At 37.5% G+C, this 20,517-nt stretch overlaps 1 protein-coding gene across 3 annotated transcripts in view; it reads left to right on the forward strand.

Annotated features, from left to right (window-relative positions):
* Nucleotides 1–305: 305 nt before the first annotated feature.
* The window catches only part of RC3H2 (ring finger and CCCH-type domains 2), a 53,275-nt gene continuing 33,063 nt past the window's right edge, over nt 306–20,517 (forward strand). For 2 of the 3 annotated variants that reach the window (XM_059141346.1, XM_059141347.1), the window contains exons 1-4: nt 306–673; nt 7,517–7,814; nt 10,584–10,701; nt 14,325–14,558. In XM_059141346.1, the coding sequence (XP_058997329.1) occupies nt 7,584–7,814; nt 10,584–10,701; nt 14,325–14,558 (583 nt within the window). In that variant the 5' untranslated portion in view covers nt 306–673; nt 7,517–7,583. The remainder of the gene's footprint in view (nt 674–7,516; nt 7,815–10,583; nt 10,702–14,324; nt 14,559–20,517) is intronic. The other variant, XM_059141345.1, reaches the window with a different exon arrangement.

Genomic DNA, 20,517 nt, shown 5'->3' on the forward strand with positions numbered 1-20,517 from the left:
TTTAATAGGGAGATTGTTTGGCAAATATGTGGAGGAATTGAGGGAACGGGTCAGTATTTGATTACCGGAGAGTGCATAGAATATAATACAGATATATCAGATCATGCTCAATGGAGACTACCTTTTCACGAGGGGAGTCAGACTCTGTCTCACATCAGCGTCTGGGAGGCTGACTCAAAGCGCTGATGAAGGTGCAGGGAGTTTCCCATCAACCCTTTCGGCTTCTCTAGGCCTCCTAACAGCACCTCCCACAGTGCTCCGGGGCTCCCTGGTCACGTGACAGGGGTGGTTAGACTCGACCAGAGGGAAGCTGATGCGCAGTCCAGGTGGCGGGGGCTACTACTCTTTCCTTCCACCTCCTTAACTCCCAGTCCTGCGTGATCTCGCGTGAAAGAGGCAGTATCTTCTCGCGAGAGCTAGGTCGGGATCCCTCCAGGACCGCCTCCGTGGAGAGGAGGAGGAGGAGGAGGCGGAGGCGGAGGGAGGAGGAGGAGGCCCCGTCGCGGCCTCCGCCGCCGCCAACGGGGCTGTCCCTATAGCTCCCGATGGAGTTTGAGGTCGTGAAACCGCCGCCGAGCTCTGCCCCGGCGAGACGAGGCGCCTCCGTCTCCGAGCCGCGCCGTCGCGGGGCTCCCGGGAGCGGCCCTTAGCGACCCCGCCCGGGCCCCCACAGGTAGGGCGGGGGCGGGCACGATGCGGCTGGGGCCCTAGCTCGGGTCCCTAAGTCCTCGGCGGTCGGGTGGGAGACTGGTCTCAGCCCCGGGCCTGTGTGCTGTCGTCGCCGGTGCCCCGAGGGTTGGGAACTGAGGGCCGCACCTGACACTCGGACCCGGCCCGGAGTCCGGGGCCTGCGGAGGCCCCTCTCTGGTAGGGCTTTTTCAATACCGAGCGCCCGGCGCAAATGGCCACCTCCCTTCAACACCGGCTGAGGAGAAGCCTCTGACCCCTAAGGAACCCACCCAAGCAAAGGCCGGGGTTCTCTCTCCGTTTTCTACACCAGCTGGCGAGAGGGCTTTTGGAGGAGGTCCTCGAAACCAAGCCCTCTCTTAGCTTTTCGGCGTTCTGTCCTGGGGCTCCGCGAGATCCCAGAGCAGGGATGGTGGAGGCGATCCGAGTGGTAAATAGGGACCGCGGCCAAACAATGCCCTGGGAGGGCTTAACCTCCTGGGAGGGAGATGGCCGGACCAGAGTGGTTGCACAGTGAATGTGACGGAGCAATGGCACGAAACACGGCCACGGAATTCTGCTGTGGCTTTTTTCTTTGCTTCTTTCATTTTTCCTTCTTGGGGAAGCCTCTTAAGAAGACTCTTCCACCATCTTAGAAGAATGGTAGAAAGCATCTTTGTTTCTCAGAAGCAGCTCCACTTTTCTCTGCCCTTAGCCTCAGGAAGGGAGAACAGGAGAGTAGCTGTCATTTCCATCCTTCTAATCACAGAGGAGTTTAAGATACCGGCAGGTAGAACCTTGACACCGAAATAGTCTCAAGTAATCACTGACATAAAGTAGATGTAATCTCGTGATTCCCAGCCTGTTTTATTTTTAAGTAACCATCTAGGTTCCCTTCTTTTAATTCCTACTCTCTCCTTACCTGGGCCCCTTTTTAATTCCTACTCTCCCCCAAACTGCTAAAGTGCTTAAGTAATCTTTTCTCCATTTTTTGTATTAGTCAAACTATTAAGTTCTAATAGGAGCTTTTGATTAAGCTGTGAATGCAGACGTTGCTATGCTACACTGATATGATTTCACCCAAAAGCAAAAAAACAAAATGCTTTAGTCAGCCTGTGCAGCCTTTTTCTAGTTAAATACACAAATTTAGTTAAGGCTTCTTCAAACATTAAGAAAAGTTTATGGATTTTGCTGTTATTACCTTCTTTTATCTATCTAAAAAGCAACACCACTGTTAAAACATTTTTTTCTTTTGCTGTTTACTTCCCCATTAGTTTTTGAAGGAAGAGAGGCCATTAAATCCTGTTAAATTTTTAAATGCTATTTTCGTTAATTTGGAAATTTATGTTTTCCAAATTTTAGAGTTAGGAAAATTGCTAGAAGGACAAAATGTTAAGCATATATTGTTTAGGAAAAGCAGATGTTAAAATTCAAATTGCCTCCTATTATTTGAAGATTGAATTGCAGTCATGTTCATTAGTGGATCCTCTGAGTTATCCCTGATCTGTTATTACTGTTGTGTTGACCTGACATAGAAGACTTATGTCCTTTGTTCATATGTTTTCATTAATTCATGTTCTGCTTTTGTAATTTGCTATATCTTCCAGTCTGAAAAAGCTGACAAAAATTCTTTTGGTGGGGAAAGCTTTCTTTTAACACAAAATTTTGTGTTCGGAAATAGAACTTTGAAGCTATATGCAGTATCCTAAGAATGCTAAATAAACTTACTACAAGGCCTTATTATAATAAGCACTTACTGTTTTGGTTGGACTGCATTGAAGTTTCACTTTCTAGTTATGGAAAAAGGAAGCATGTGGTAAAATAAAGCTAACTGAAAATTAAAAGTAATGTTTTGCATCCAATCTGGTAACTCTCTTAAGTTGCATCTTTATGTTTCTCAGGATTTCTAGTTTTGTGAAAACTTCTTAAGTGTAGTTGTGACTTTCACCTCAAATTCTTAATAAATATTACTTTTGATTATTGCTTTATAATTTTAAGTACTCTGGAATAGCACTGTCCAATACAAGCCTATAGCCACATGTGGCAATTGAGCACTTGAAATGTGGCTAGTGTGAGTTGAGATGTGGTATAAATGTAAAATAAAATACACACCAGATTTCAGAGACCTAGTGCAAAAAATAATAATTGAAGCTACCTTAATAATTTTTTACGTAAATTACATGTCAAAATGGTATTTTAGATAAATTGGGTTAAATTACATTATTAAAGTTATTTTCATGTTTTCCCTTTTTTAATATGACTACTAGAAAACTTTAAATTACTTGTAGCTCACATTGTGTTTCTATTAGACAGCACTGTTTATTTTATTATTATTATTATTTTTAAAAATTTTATTTATTTCTTTGACAGAGAGAGAATGAGAGCACAAGCAGGGGGAGTGACAGACAGAGGGAGAAGGAGAAGCAGGCTTCCCGCAGAGTCGGGGAGCCCGATGTGGGACTTGATCCCAGGACCTGGGGATCATGACCTGAGACGAAGGCAGTTGCTTAACCAACTGAGCCACCCAGGCGCCCCTAGATAGCACTGTTTAAAACAACACTGCTCTTCTGAGAAATAAATTACCTGAATAAAAGTAAGCACTTGAAAACCAAAAATTTCCTAACATAGTATCATCTTGCAATCAGAGTAATCAAAAGACTAATGACTTTGGTAATATGAAGGTTAAAGTTCTCAAGTGGCCATTAGTGATAGTCAGAGGTGAGTAAGTTCTGTCTCAAAAATAAGTATTGTTCCTGTCTTGTCATCACTAAAGCAAATCTTTATTGGATATGCTAATTAAAATAGAAAATTATTGTATTTGTGTTATACTAGAAGATGAGAAGTTAAATCTTATACTGATTAAAAAACTGAGTTTATGGGATGCCCAGGTGGCTCAGTCAGTTAACGTCTGTCTGCCTTTGGCTCAGATCATGATCCCAGGATCCTGGGATGGAGTCCCACATTGGGCTCCCTCTACTTTGCGGGGAGCCTGTTTCTCCTTCTCCCTCTGCCTGCCACTCCCCCTGCTTTTGCTCTCTGTCTCTCTCTCACTGACAAATAAATAAATAAAATCTTTAAAAAATAAAAAACTTAGTTCAGTCTCAGCGTGAATTTAAGAAAAAGTTGAGTCTTATACTTTGCTAACTTATACTAAAGTCACTTACAATAGCAGTCTTTAAAACTGTACTTCAATTCCTTTTCCTCTAGTCCCTTTAGTGTGTTGAGTGCGGAGTTTTAGAGTTTGTACATTATTTCCATTGGTTTTGTTTGCTATTTTAATAGGCTAAGGTCTCATTTGTACCTGATGCTTTGAATATAATTTTTGAAGTCTATACTAATTATTTGTAAGATTTCTGAATTGAGAAGTACTTCTCAGTACTTTTCAGTAGCTTAAATTCCTCACGTAGGTGAACTAAAATGAAAACAATGAATGTCTTAACACACTTGAGCCCTAATGTTTACATTTTTATGAAGAGAATTGTAAAATACTAGATACTTTTATTATACAGTAGTGAAAGAATTATAACCTTTATTCTGGCATTTTAAAATCAGATGGCATAGTCCAGAACTGGCTGTATAATGTCATGGTGGACTAATAACAAAAATTGAGAGTACTTAGCTGGTATGCAGTTTGCTCCTAATAAAGCAATGCATAATTTGCATCATATAAGAAAAGCCTATTAATTACTCTTTCTATTTTACAAGTTAGTATTCATAACAGGGAACTTACAGCCTGGAAAATTACTTCAGGAAAATCTTTTTAAGGTCCCACTCTAATGGAATGTTTCTTCTCTTCTCTATATTGCTATTCTTTTTCAATTTTACTAACAATTAACTAAAAGTTACTCAGTTAATTCAAGTAATTTAATTAGAATGGTTTTCCTAAATAGTCTCTTTACGTATTTAGAGTTGTGGGCTTTTTGTTTGTTTTGAGTTTTGGCTATTTAATCCATTTTATCTCACTTTGAAATGTTTTGGGAGTATCTTCAAGTTTGATACTTGACTCTTAACTCTAAGTGTTATTAGCAATTTAGACTTCCATAGAGTCAAATAAGTTACTATGGAATTATTAGTATAAATCTGGAAGTCTTATACATCAGTATATATTCTTTGCTTGCTATGGTTCATGTAGATGATTGTTAAATTATAAAGACAATAAGCTATTTATCATTTTGGGTTATAAAAATACTTCCTAGGTAAATGTTTATGAAGTACCCTTTTTAAAGAAATGAAAGACAAAAAAAAAAAAAAAAGAAATGAAAGTCACTTTTGCTATCATGAATTAAAGATTTTGGTGGACTAGGGGCGCCTAGGTGGCTCAGTGGGTTAAGCTGCTGCCTTTGGCTCAGGTCATGATCTCAGGGTCCTGGGATCGAGTCCCACATCGGGCTCTTTGCTCAGCAGGGAGCCTGCTTCCCTCTCTCTCTCTGCCTACCTCTCTGCCTACTTGTGATCTCTCTCTCTGTCAAATAAATAAATAAAATATTAAAAAAAAAATTTTGGTGGACTATATAAGCTACTTCTGTGTTTTAGATAAAATTTTATCTCTCTTTATCTTAATTGAGGAATCTACAATTTATTGATAATGGTACTGAAGAAAAAACATTTTAAAAAAATCAAACTTTTCCTTATGACTTATATAAGGAGAATTCAGTACATATTTTCCTGTCAGAAAGTTAGACTCTGACACATAGCAGGAGAATTTGGCAGAATTACTGACAAGTTGTGGCAGAATTTTTCTTTCTTTCTTTTTTTTTTTTAAAGGTATTAATTCAGTTTCTACTAGAAGTCAAACTTCTCAAGCATTAATTATATTACAGTATCTGGTGTTTGTAGACCTGGAAACACATGTGGGATATTATAACATAAAACTATTAATTATATTCTGGAGAAGTATGAAACACTTGAAAACTAACAGGTAAAAGAAAATATGAAAGATAGCATTTTTATGTTTAGTTCAAACTTAAACAGCTTCTCCCACCCCCTACTCATTTACTAATGTAAAGTATTTCAGGATGATCTTGGAAAATGAAATAAGGAAAATTGTTTTCTACTAGTGTCCTGTTACCCAGTGTCTGTGATACCGGAACCCACAAAATTATAGCATTTCCAAACAGGTGGCTGTATGAAAAAATAGATGCAGTGTCTTGTTTTGATAAATATTGTATCAGTTCAGGTTATTAACTACATTAGGGCTCTCAGTAGTAGATTCAAGATAAAATGCCTTCTTCCTCAGAGGCCTTTTCCTTGTATAATTCTACAACCTGGAAAACTGAACATTTCAAATGTTAAATAGTTTGAAGAAGTGGTATGTTTACCTGTTCAGTGCTCATCTCTGAAGTTGGAAGCAGATTAATCAGGTTTAAGATTGATGGCTTTACTAGATGTGGTAATGTAAGGGTATAAGGTAAAAGGTATAAAATTAGGTATAACTTGCAAGATTTTGCTAGTTTAAAGATATTAGAACTTTACATTAGAACTGTTTGAGGAGAAATTTGTACAGGGTGCTTTTTATATAACAAGCCCTGTGATTTATTTACCAATATATTTTTTGAAACCTTAGTTTTTGTTGAACATAGAAGCAAAATAAAGGCTAACAGAATTCTTCATTTGGATGTGGAGATATTGGAGAATCATCAGTTACATACTTTTTCTGTCTTGAGTATGACTATAGTTTTAAACATCTAATTTCTGTGGAACTAACATATTTGGGTTGGTAAACATTCTTAGGAAATAAAGTAGTGGCTGTTTAATTGCCCTAAATACCTAGATTTCTGTTCACTAGAGAGCCTTTGTCCGACTTATGTAAGTTTTGAATTGAAAAATATAAAAAGTTAAATGTGAAATGTAGTGTTCAAGTTAGGTATCTAAAGATTTCAAGTTAGAGTGCATATAGTTTTGATACCAAATATTTTATTTTATTACAAATCATGGAATAAACATTTTAATCTTAGGAAAAATAATTTTATTGTTTTTTTCCATGTGCTTTTTAATCCTATGTAAAGATAAAAATTTATATTTTGCTTTTTTTTTCTGATTAGAATTATTAGATGAGAATATTGCTTTATTCTTCCCATATCTTGCTCTTTGGACCTGACAATTTGGGGTTGTTTATCTATAGCTCTGTCTTACTAAAAGATGTGTTTTATCAAAAGTATTGTAGGGAACTTCATTCTAGATTTGTAAGACAATTTTTTTCAAATTTGGCACTGTAATTCTGTATCTTAAGGTTAGCACTTTTTTTTTTTTCTGACAAACTGCTCTATCATCATCTCAGATAATTTGATTTTCAGTACCTTTGTTAGTAGTCAAATCTTGACCAGAGATTTCTTCTTTCATGAAGCTCCCGAGCCGAACATTGTCTGACTTGGTCATGCAGGTAGCTTGACTCACTATGACACTTGACTCACTATGATATTCTTTAGATCAATAGTTTTCGAAGTCTAGTAACTCCTAGGCCATTTCTTAATATGTTTGGGGATAGTAGCTATCCAGAAAACCCTAAGCAGTCCAAAGTAATTTGTATTCTAAAAACGAAACATGCAAAGTTAATCTACTTACTTGATGTGGTGGTTAAGAAAAATACATAAAAGTTTTGAGAGTCCACTGTTAACTTGAGCAACCAATATAAACATGTTTAGTTGAAAAGGACACTATTCAGATATAGCTTCTGGACAAAATTTCAGAAATTTAACAAATTCAGCAAATAGATTTAAAGAAAAAGACATCCAAACCATATAAAATTATTCAGTGTTTTAGGTTTTGAAGCTATGATGGTTGACTTAAGCAGTTAACTCTTAAAAGGTGAATGATGAATACGTTGTTAATTCTTACTTTTGTCCATTTCCAGCTTACAAAACACTACACAGCAAAATAATGATCTGCTAGACTGCTAACCCGAGCATCCAGCTTCCACAATGCCTGTGCAGGCAGCTCAATGGACAGAATTTCTGTCCTGTCCAATCTGCTATAATGAATTTGATGAGAATGTGCACAAACCCATAAGTTTAGGTTGTTCACACACTGTTTGCAAGACCTGCTTGAATAAACTTCACCGAAAAGCTTGTCCTTTTGACCAGACTGCCATCAACACAGACATTGATGTGCTTCCTGTCAACTTCGCACTTCTCCAGTTAGTAGGAGCCCAGGTAAGCTTTCAAGATTTTACTAATTTGGTATATGTAATAATTAGAGAACTTTGTTCATTAAGGGATATGAAGTGTGTCTAGTGATACTTGAGACCGCAAAAATATTCAGTGTACCTGATGTCATGATTATATTCTGCAAAAGATTTCCTTTAGATAATGTCACATGAATTCCATTATAGTTATGTGTTTGTGTTCAATGCAGTGGTCAAAATTTATGTTTATAAGTGATTTTGGTGGATAAGGAACATTTTTAAATAAGCATATTCATTAGGTGATATGAAAAGAAATATAATCAAAGCTTTGGCTAGATACCAACCAACTAGGACCCTCAAATGGAGGTTTTAGAGTCTTTTTTTTTTTTAACTTCACTTCACTTTTAGGATGATATTACAAATGAGAAAATAAGGTCTATTTAGGGATGTATATATAGAAAACCAGTTTCTGGAATATCAGTAACAATTTCTGCACAGTTTTTATGCTCTTGTGTTATAAAATTAATATTTCTTGTTTATAATCTTTTTACTGAATCAGACCAAGACCCTAGACCTATAATAATTTCCATTTAATAAGGGCTTGCTTTATGTTAGGTATGATAGTAAGTATTCAACATCTATTATTACTAATTCTTTCCATTAGCTCTTCAGATAGTTATTATCCCCATTTTACAGGTTAGGAAGAAGATGAAATTCTGTTCATCATGCACTATATATTAAAGCAAGAAAGTAAGGACTTTTCTGATTAATCACTTCTTGGAAAATTCAGTGAATTAAAAATATTCCATTCTTTTAGTATCTTGATATTTGAAGTTTTTATTTTAAAACCTATTTTATTTCCAGTGTTCATAATCCAGTTAGACACTGTGAAATCAAGATGCATCTATAATCAATAGTATGTAGTAATTGGCAACAGTTTTTCTTAATGGCATATAAAATAACAGTGCGTTTTGTAAACAGTGGCATCTTAGATCCGTGGATACCATACTCTTGGTAATAATTCTAGCCATCTGCCATTTATTTAACGCCTGCTAAATAGGTCAGGTATTATGTTTTAGGACATTTATAAATGTCCTCTCAGTTGGTCCTTAATCACCTACAGGCCTATACAGTGTGATCTGTTACTTTTAAAGCCCCACCTACGACTATCACAGACTTCATTCTTTCTGCTTAAGCTATATTGCTTCCTAGCCAATTGTTAAATTGTTAAAAATACCTACTGAGGGATTTTGTAGCGACTGTTATCTTTTCCTAGAATGTTCGTTTTCTCTCCTCTTTCAAGTCTTTATTCAAATGTCATGATTTCCAAGGAAACCTATCCTGACCACCCCTGTTAAAATTGCAGCTCCTATCCAGCACTCCTGATCCCCCTTTCCTTGCCGTGTAATTTTTACTGACCAGTTTCTATCATATTACCTATTTATTTATTATGTTTTTTGATCTATTGGCTCCATCCTCTCTTCATGAGAATGTAAGCTGTACAATGGCAAGAAATTTTAACTGTTTTGCTTACTGATAGATGCCTAATGCCCAAAACTGTGTTTGGAACATGTTAAAGTACTCCATAAATACCAATATTGGTTGGATTAAAATGAATTTTCATAGTGGCAGTATGAAATAGAGATTTTTATCTCCATTGTTCATATAGGAAAACCTTGAGTTGGAGCACTTAAGTAATTTACTCAGGATCACTCATAGAAGTGGTGGAGCTTTAGTTGATGCCCAAGTTTTGACCTTTCATTAAGAATACTGTGTCTTGAGGGTGCCTGGTTGGCTCAGTGGGTTAAAGCCTCTGTCTTTGGCTCCGGTCTTGATCTAGGGTCCTGGGATCAAGCCCCACGTTGGGCTCTCTACTCATCAGGGAGCCTGCTTCCCTTCCTCACTCTCTGCCTACCTCTCTGCCTACTTGTGATCTCTGTCAAATAAATAAATAGAATCTTAAAAAAAAAAAAAATACTGTGTCTTGGGGTTCCTGGGTGGCTCAGTCAGTTGAGCATCTGACTGTTGATTTTAGCTCAGGTCTTGATCTCAGAGTTGTGAATTCAAGCCCCACACTGAGCTCCATGCTGGGCACGGAGCCTACTTTAAAAAAAAAATACTGTTTCTTGTTTCTTGTGTTGCTTCTATTCTACAGAAAGGGGACAGACCATTATTGATAAATGTAATAAGTAAATTATATAGTGAGAGGGTGCTAAGTACTTTTTTCCTAGTTATTTTGAAATACTTTTTTAAAAGTTACAAAAAATAGTGTAGAGAGCCTGTATAACTTTCTGCAATTTCCCCTAATGTTAACATCTGTCAAAATTATAGCATAGTTATCAAGCTTAAGAAATTTAATATATTTTTTAAAGATTGTATTTATTGATTTGAGAGCAAGAGAGAGACCATGAGGGGGCAGAGAGAGAGGGAGAAGCAGACTCCCTGCTGGGCAGGGAGCCCGATGCGGGACTCAATCCTGGGACTCCAGGATCGTGAGCTGAAGGCAGTTGCTTAACCAACTGAGCCACCCAGGTGCCAAAGAAATTAATATTAATACAATATTAACTACCTGCTGCTTTTTCCATTTATTAATACACTGAATCCCTGCTATTAAGTATGGTCACTTTGGTTCTTGGAAGGCAGTTTGGCTAGGTGTTCGGCTTTAATTTTGCTTAAGCTACTTTGATATATTGTCTCTGTATTATAATTTTATATTCACCAAGATTATTATCAAATATGTAAATAATAGTTCCATGAGCTGGATGAATGTATTTCCTCGGTTTTTCTTTGTTTTTAGGTACCAGATCATCAGTCAATAAAGTTAAGTAATCTAGGTGAGAATAAACACTATGAGGTTGCAAAGAAATGTGTTGAGGATTTGGCACTCTACTTGAAACCACTAAGTGGAGGTAAAGGTAAGTTCCTAAAAAGTCTTTTTACTTGTGAGCAGGATTTGGTAATACATTTACTTCGAAAGACCTAATGTTGATACCTTATTAAATAATTTTGAGTTTTGTTTTGTTTTAAAGATATTTATTTATTTGGGGCGCCTGGGTGGCTCAGTGGGTTAAGCCGCTGCCTTCGGCTCAGGTCATGATCTCAGGGTCCTGGGATCGAGTCCCACATCGGGCTCTCTGCTCAGCAGGGGGCCTGCTTCCCTTCCTCTCTCCTACTGTGATCTCTCTCTGTAAAATAAATAAATAAAATCTTTAAAAAAAAAAAAAAAAGATATTTATTTATTTATTTATTTATTTGACAGAGGGAGATCACAAGTAGACAGAGGGAAAGGGAAAAGCAGGCTCCCTGCTGAGCAGAGAGCCAGATGTGGGGCTCAGTCCCAGGACCCTGAGATCATGACCTGAGCTGAAGGCAGATGCTTAACCAACTGAGCCACCCAGGCGCCCCTAATTTTGAGTTTTTAAAAAGTTTGGACAATTCTTGGAAAACTTTCTGATGGAGAACATTATATCATTTTCTGAAAATAACCGGTATTGTTACTATTTTAAGAATTCATCAGACACTACATATTGAAATTTCTACAGTTCCTATTCATTAAAGTAATAGTGCTGTAGCAGAATATTAATTTTGATAAGTTGTACTAAGACAATTTGAGGTATTCATTTAATCATTCATTCAATTTTATTGAGCACTTGCTGTGGTTAGGGTCCCTGCCTTCACAGAGCCCACAGTCTGTTGAGGGAGATAGGCATGTAAGTGCAATAAATTATTTTAAGTGTTGTGACAGAAACAGAATTCTGTTTTGTTCATCATTGCATATGTAGTGACCCACACATCATAGATGAATCAGTTAAGTATTTATTTTATACCTGTCTGTGCTTTGTGCCATTGAATACTGAGGACATAGTGATTTCTTTGAGAAACAGCCTATCTGCCTCATTAATTCAGTCATTCATTTATTGAACAGATACCTAACAAGCATGTACTAAGTGCTGGGCAATATTTTTGTATTTGGCTTATATGAATAAAAATGCTTGCCATAGGGCATCTGGGTGGCTCAGTGGGTTAAAGCCTCTGCTTTCAGCTCAGGTCATGATCCCAGGGTCCTGGGATCGAGTCCTGCATCGGGCTCTCTGCTCAGCGGGGAGCCTGCTTCCCCCTCTCTCTCTGCCTGCCTCTCTGCCTACTTGTGATCTCTGTCTGTCAAATAAATAAAATCTTAAAAAAAAAAATGCTTGCCATTAAAAAAAAAATGCTTGCCATTATAGCACTTACATTTTAGAAAAGGGAAAAAGTATAATAAATGACAAACATAATAAAAATTATTTAGTATGTTACGATTGATAATCATTATGAAAGTAAAAATACATTTAGAGGAATCAGAAATGTCCGGATGAGGGGACAAGGCCAGATTGAAGTTTTACAGAAGGTGCTTTAAGAAGTTAGCTTCTAAACTTGAGATGAAAGAGGTAAGATAGCCATGTAGGTTCTTGGGAAAAGAGTGTTCGAGCAGCAGTAAGGATGGGGCACCTGAGTGGCACAGTCAGTTAAGTATCCAGCTCTTGGTTTTGGTTCAGGTCATGATCTCAGGGTTCTGAGATGGAGCCCCATGTGAGCTCTGTGCTCAGCATAGTGTCCGCTTAGGATTCTCTCTCCCTTGTACTGTTTCTCTCTCAAATAAATAAATAAATCTTGAAAGGAAAAAAAAAAAAAAGACTTTTCCAGAGAGGCAGTAGTAAAGTCCCCAAGACATGCCTAGTATCTTCAAAGAACAATAATAGGAGAGTGTGCCTGGAGTAGTGTGTGTTAGGGGGAGAACAGTAGGACATAGAAAGGAAGTAGTAAGACCAGATAACGTGTAGACTTGCAAGCCATTTTAAAGACTTGAACTTTTACTGCAAGTGAAATTGGGGATTCATTCTAGGGTTTTAAGCAGAGGAGTGACACAATCCTAGGCTCTGTGTAGCTGCTCTGTTGAGAATGCAGTGTAAAAGGGTGAGGGTGAATGTAAAAGGGAACAGGTATTGGCTTATAGGCTAATGGGCTAAGAATAGCAGTGGAGGGGGCGCCTGGGTGGCTCAGTGGGTTAAAGCCTCTGCCTTCGGCTCAGGTCATGATCCCAGGGTCCTAGGATTGAGCCCCACATCGGGCTCTCTGCTCAGCAGGGAGCCTGCTTCCTCCTCTCTCTCTCTCTCTCTGCCTACCTCTCTGCCTATTTGTGATCTCTATCTGTCAAATAAATAAAATCTTTAAAAGAAAAAAAAAAAAAGAATAGCAGTGGAGGTAGAAGTGAATGGCGTGGATATATTTTGACGATAGAATCAAGAGGATTTTCTGAATTATTGTTTGTGGGACGTGAGAGAAAGAGCAGAATCAAAGAAGACTCCTGGGCTTTGGGGTCTGAGCACCTAGAAAAAGAGATTACCATCAGTCTAGACAAGGGATACTGAAGATAGATCAAGTTTGGATGGGAAGATCACCAGTTTTAGTCATGTTATGTTTGGTGTCAAATCTTCATTTGGATGCTATTGAGTAACCAATGGATATGTGTTAAGGAAGGAGGTATAGAAACTATCTTTGGGAGTCCTTAACATACAGGTAGTATTTAGAGCAATTAATAAGATTGGTTAAGATGATGTATGTGGTGAATGTAGTTAAAGAAGAAAACAAAAACTGGGTCCTGAGGCCCTTTGACATTAAGAAGTCAGGAAGAAAAGGTTAAATCAGAAGAGAAGACCTGGAATAAAAGGAAAGAAGAAAAACAGGAGGATGGAGTGTTCTGGAAGCCAATTAAAGGAAGTGTTTAAAGGAATTAGGAGGATCATCTGTGTTGAGGGCTGAAGGTGAAATAAGGTAAGGACTGAGAATTGACCATTGACTTAGCAGAGTAGATGTAATTGTCATGAACAGGCAGTTTTGATGAAGTGATAGTAGCAACAACTTGATTGGAATAGGTTTTAAATATTGTGAAGCAAGGAATTTGGAGATAGTGAATATAGACAATACTAGAGAATTGGTACAAAAGAGAAGAAATAAATGGGGCAGAGTTAGGCAAGGATAGATGAATAAAAAGGTTTACTTATTTTTAAGATGGATGAAGTAACAGCATGCTTGTTTTTAGTGTTTGCTGATGGGAACAGTCAAATAGAAATGTAATGATACAGGAGAGAGGAAAGAATTGCTGGAGCATATCCTCAGGAAAAGGGATTATGATCTAAGAGCTTGCCATTAATTTGTATTTCTAAATGTCATGTATACAATAAAGTTAGAGCTGTTATTAATCATACTTTTGATTAAAGTTTTCATTAATTAACTGGATGGAGAACAGACTAAATAAATCCAAAGTACTCTCTTGAGGGACACATACAATTCAGAGAACAGTATACCTATATAAAATTTGAAGTAACTGCAAATTAGACTCCTGTTACCACAGAATAGTAATAAATAGGTTCAGGACAAACTTGTTAAAACAGTAGAAGGACGCATTACAAAATATGGCTTCATAGTTAAGTATGGATAACGAAAATTAACTTGTCTTATTTAATTGAAAAAACTTTACTTTGTTTCCTTTCTCTTAAAGGTGTAGCTAGTTTGAACCAGAGTGCACTGAGCCGTCCAATGCAAAGGAAACTGGTGACACTTGTAAACTGTCAACTGGTGGAGGAAGAAGGTCGTGTCAGAGCAATGCGAGCAGCCCGTTCGCTTGGAGAAAGAACTGTAACAGAACTAATATTACAGCACCAGAATCCCCAGCAATTGTCTGCCAATCTGTGGGCTGCTGTCAGGGCTCGAGGATGCCAGTTTCTGGGGCCAGGTAAGATAGATCACTATCTTGTCTCTCTTACTGGCTATCAGGGCAAGAGGATGACAATTTCTAGAGTTAGCTAAGAATCCCCAGACTCAACCCCATCTTTATTTTTACATATCAGTTTTTGTGATCATAATCTATGTGATAGTGCTGTAACATTTTAGAATAAATTTCTCATTTAATATTTAGCAGCCTTAAAAAGAAGTGACACAGATCCACTTTTATAATTTAAAGAACTGAGTTAGAGAGGCCAAAGATTATACAGATAGTAAGTAAAGGAAAAGTAGAAGTTTTTTTTTTAATGAAAGAAATTTAAAAATTGTCTTTAAAAATTGGAAAACAGAAATTACAAACAAAAATATAATAAGAACCACTGGGATGATGCCTTCATAGTCTTTACCATCTGCATTCTATTTAAAAAATCTTAACCTATGCCAAGGTTATGAATGAAGTACATTTACCTTTTAGAAGCTTTATTGTTTTACCTTTCTGATTTAGAACTTTAGTCAGGTAGAATTTTGTGTGTGAGTGTGTGTGAAGGAAACTTTCAATAAGTGACATGGGACAACTTGAATAGATGTGGAAAAAGATAAAATTGGATATATTTCTTATACACCATAGCTACTTAAATTCCAAGTAGGTCATAAATATTTGTTAGTTAAAAATATGTCATACAACTAATAAAGAATACAAGAGTGAATTCCTCTCTATATATAGGAAACACTATTTTTTACTCCAAATCCAGAAGCAGTAACAGAAAAGACTGATAGATGACGAAGTATTTTTTCTAAGATTTTATTTATTTATATGACAGAGAGAGATACAGCGAGAGAGCTAACACAAGTAGGGGAAGTGGGAAAGGGAGAGACAGGCTTCCCACCAAGCAGAGAGCCTGATGTGGGGCTCTATCCCGGACCCCAGGATCACAACCTGGGGTTGTTAAGCACAGCCAGGTTGTTAAGGCAGACACTTAACAACTGAGCCACTCAGGCACCACGACTGAATATTTTTTTAATTGAATCACAGAAAATATTAGCAAAGTAAAAAAATGACAAAAAGATATCAGCCACCCAATTGAAAAATTGGCAAAAGATACAAACAACATGGATGAGAAAAAGCATACAAAATATACTCAGTGTTTCTCATATATAGCAAGAGAAATATCCATGAAAATTATATTGACCATCTCTCATGTATCAGATTGGTAGAATTCAGAAGTTTGCAGTATATTTTGTTGTCAGGGCTGTGGGAAAATAGGTACTTTCATCCAATAATGGTGGCAGTACTAAGTGGTGTACATGTTAAAAAGAGGTATTCCGCAGTTTCTACCAAAATCACATATGCACTTATTCTTTGGCCTGACAGTTCCATTTCTATAAATGTTTGCCAAAGATATAACAAAAAATACGGAATACATAGTTTGTTTGTTTTTTAAAATTTTTTATTTAAGTACTCTTTACACCTATCGTGGGGCTCAGATTCACAACCCTGAGGTAAAGAGTTGTGTGGTTTTGTGACTAAGCCAGCTAGGTGCCCCTAGAATGCATAGTTACAAAGTACTATTTGTAATAGCAAACATCTGGAAGCAACCTGAATGTCTATGAAGAAGAGATGTAGGGGCGCCTGGGTGGCTCAGTGGGTTAAAGCCTCTGCTTTCGGCTCAGGTCATGAACCCAGGGTCCTGGGATCGAGCCCCGCATCGGGCTCTCTGCTCAGCAGGGAGCCTGCTTCCTCCTCTCTCTGAATGCCTCTCTGCCTACTTGTGATCTCTGTCTGTCAAATAAATAAATAAAATCTTTAAAAAAAAAAAAAAAAAGAAGAAGAAGAAGAGATGTATTTAATAAACTGGTAGATCCTTCCAGTGGAGTACTCTGCAGCTGTTGAAAGGAATGAGGACAATGTATATGTTTTGCTAGGATGTGATCTCTATATACCTTAAGTTAAAAAAAAAAAAAAAAAGCAAAAGGGGTGCCTGATTGGCTCAGTTAGTAGAGCATTGGACTCTTAATCTTAGGGTCATAAGTTCAAGCTCCATGTTGGGTGTAGAGCTTACTTTGGAAAAAAAACAGACCAAAAAAACAGGTGCACCTGGGTGGTCCAGATGCTGGGATCAGGCTCCCTGTTTCCCCCCTCCCTGTGCTGCTCCCCCTACGTGTGCTCTTTCAGTCTCTCTGTCAGATAAATACATAAAATCTTTAAAAATAAGAACAGCAAAGTGCAGAATAGTGTGCTTAATATAGTATTTTTTATCTAAGAAAGGGAAAGAGAGACAACCATTGTCTGCTTTTGTTGTATTTTCCAAAGGAAACAGTGGTAGGAGAAATTTAGAAGTAATAAACTTATATAGAGGAAGAAGGAACCAAGGGAAAGCAGGACAGAACTAGACTTTTCTCAGTGTACCGTATTTTATACTTGGGACTCATGTACATGTTTTATGTAATTATAAAACAATGTGTAGGAAAAATGAATTTTAAAAATTTAATTAAAAAGAGTAAGACAGGGGCGCCTGGGTGGTTCAGAGAGTTAAAGCCTCTGCCTTCAGCTCAGGTCACGATCCCACGGTCCTGGGATCGAGCCCCGCGTCGGGCTCTCTGCCCCGCATCAGAGAGCCCGCTTCCTCCTTTCTCTCTCTACCTGCCTCTCTGCCTATGTGTGATCTCTCTCTGTCAAATAAATAAATAAAATCTTAAAAAAAAAAAAAAAAGAGTAAGACAAAACAATACTTAAAAATAAAAAAGCTGAAACATACATTAAATTGGTTGCATATTCATCTGGGGTGAATTACTGCAGGTGACTTTAGAACACAGTGTTTTTTTGGTTTTTTAATTTTTTATTTTTTATAAACATATATTTTTATCCCCAGGAGTACAGGTCTGTGAATCACCAGGTTTACACACTTCACAGCACTCACCAAAGAACATACCCTCCCCAATGTCCATAATCCCACCCCCTTCTCCCAACCCCCCTTCCCCCAGCAACCCTCAGTTTGTTTTGTGAGATTAAGAGTCACTTATGGTTTGTCGAACACAGTGTTTTTGATTTTTATATTCTTAGAGGGATGTATAATCCTAAGGTATATTCAGGTACACAGTAGCATAAAGCAAGTAAGTAATTATGTTAATGCCATCAGGAACCAAGTATTACTTCAGTAATACTATGGTATTTCAGCATTTAAAGGAAAAGATATGGGGCGCCTGGGTGGCTCAGTGGGTTAAACCTCGATCCCAGGGTCCTGGGATCAAGCCCCGCATCATCAGGCTCTCTGCTCAGTAGGGAGCCTGCTTCCCCCTCTCTCTCTGCCTGCTTGTGATCTATGTCAAATAAATGAATAAAATCTTAAAAACAAAAACAAAAACAAAAACAAAAACATTAGATGTAAGGTTGCTGGGAAAATTTACTATAGATCCATGAGGCCTGAACCCACTGATCATTACTAAACCTACTAACATTACTAAAAGTGAGACATCTACGCCTTAAGTGTCTCCTTATGTAATATAGGGAATAATAAGTGAGCTTGGCAGAAAAACTAACAAAACCTCAAAAAACAAAAACTCATTCTGAATCTAATCAAGCCTGTAGTTTACATGAAATAAGGAGATTAAATGAATATACTTAGAAATACCATAAGCACAAAATTAGCCAAATGAAGAATGTTGGAAATTGTTTAGAAAAATGATTGTTTCTTCAAAAAATTCAGAGAAAAACTGCATTTTCTCTTAAATGGGAAGGTAAAGGATAGCAGGAAGCTAGTATAGATATATATTTTTTAAGCCTAAAGGCATATTAACAAAAACAATATGGACTTTATTTGGATACTTACTAAGGAAGGCAACTATAAGAAGAAATTTTTGAGACAGTGGGAAAAAATTCAACGTGGACTGGATATTAGATGATAGTAAGGCTATATATTACTTTTTAAAAATTGATAATGGTATATAATTTTTTATGAAGTCCTTACATGTTAGAAATATATAATGAATTTTTTTTTTAAAGATTTTATTTATTTATTTGACAGACAGAGATCACAAGTAGGCAGAGAGGCAGGCAGAGAGAGAGGGGCTTCAGGCTCCCCGCTGAGCAGAGAGCCCGACACGGGGCTCAATCCCAGGACCCTGAGACCACGACCCAAGCCGAAGGCAGAGGCCTAACCCACTGAGCCACCCAGGCACCCCTATATAATGAATTATTTAAGGGTGAATGAAGTACTATGTTGTATGGGATTTACATCAAAACACTCCAGCCAAAGCCAACTGGAAAAGTGGTTAAGAACTGGCAACAGCTATCTTTTGGGTTCATGTGATCTCTACTTTTATGTATGTTGAAGATTTTCCATAATACGAAGTTATGTTGAAAAAATAATTTTAAAAATCTACATTTATATGTAATTTAAGAATACTGCCTTTGGATATTTCCTCATAATTATTTACCTGACCCAAGGAGCACTACACTGGGTATCAAATATCCTTTGTTCTACCACTCAACAACAAAAAGACAACACCATATAAAAAATGGACCAAGGGCATGAACAGACATTTCTCCAGAGAAGGTACACGCATGGCCAAAAAGCACTTGAAAAAATTCTCAGCATCATTAGTCATTAAGGAACTGCAAATCAAAATCACAATGAGATATCACTACACATCAGTTAAGTTTGCCATAGTCTAAAAAATGGAAAGAGTGGTGGTGAGGATGTGGGTGAAACTTGGGAAGCAGAAGGGTACTGCCTCTGTGAAAACGATTTCACGGTTCCTCATATACTCAGAGTTACCTTATGACCCAGCAATCCCACTCCTTGTGTATATATCCCAAAGCACTGAAAACGGATTCAAGCTAATACTTGTACACCAGTGTTCACAGCAGCATTCATCACAGGGGTCCAAAGGTGGAAGCAGTCCACACGTGCGTCAGCTGATGAATGGATGGCCAGATGTGCTTTGAACACAAATAGAAAATTATTCAGCCACAGAAAGAATTGAAACACATAAAAGATTTTCATTTCTATGTAAAGTCAGCATAAAAATTAAAAAAATAATTAAAATCGATATATGCTACAATGTAGGTGAACTTCAGTAATACTATAGTAAGTGAAAGAAGCCAGAAAAAAGGTCCCATATTCTATGATTCCATGTATTTACAGTATCCACAAAAGTAAATCTATAGAATCAGACTACAGGCTAGTGGTTGTCAGAGGCTGGGGGGTAGAGGCTATGGGGAATGACTGCGTAATGGCTGTAGGTTTCCTAGATAGACCTGATGGTGGTTCATGTGAATTGTATACTCTTAAACAGTTAATTCTGTATAAAGTTTACCTCAATTTTTTTTTAAAAAGTCCTTGGTGCAAGTACGGTTTTGCTGCTAACTAGTTATGAACCTTGACCTCATTTCCTCTCTTGTAAAGGGTTCAATTTTTTTTTTTTAAGATTTTATTTATTTATTTGTCAGAGAGAGAGAGAGCATAAGCAGGCAGAGTGACAGGCAGAAGCAGAGAGAGAAGCAGGCTCCCTGCTGAGCAAGGAGCCTGATGCTTGATCCCAGGACCCTGGGATCATGACCTGAGCTGAAGGCAGCCGCTTAACCGACTGGGCCACCCAGGCGACCCGAGGGTTTAATTTTTAATCCACATTCCAGATGAGCCCTCAGCTTTGAAGTTCCACTGTTTTAATTGAGAACCAACACACTTTTAACTTCTAATTTTAAAATAATTTCAGATTTACCCAGAAGTGGCAAGAATAATGCAGAGAATTCCTGTATACTTTTTTTAAAAATTTTATAATTTTTTATTTTTTTATAAACATATAATGTATTATTAGCCCCAGGGGTACAGGTCTGTGAATCACCAGGTTTATACACTTCACAGCACTCACCATAGCACGTAACCTTTCCCAGGGTCCAGAACCCAACCACCCTTGCCCTGCCCACCTCCCATCCTGTATACTCTTTATCCACATTCACTAGTTTTTAATAT

Source organism: Mustela lutreola, chromosome 12 (genome assembly GCF_030435805.1).
Source record: "Mustela lutreola isolate mMusLut2 chromosome 12, mMusLut2.pri, whole genome shotgun sequence".
Taxonomy (NCBI): Eukaryota; Metazoa; Chordata; class Mammalia; order Carnivora; family Mustelidae; genus Mustela; species Mustela lutreola.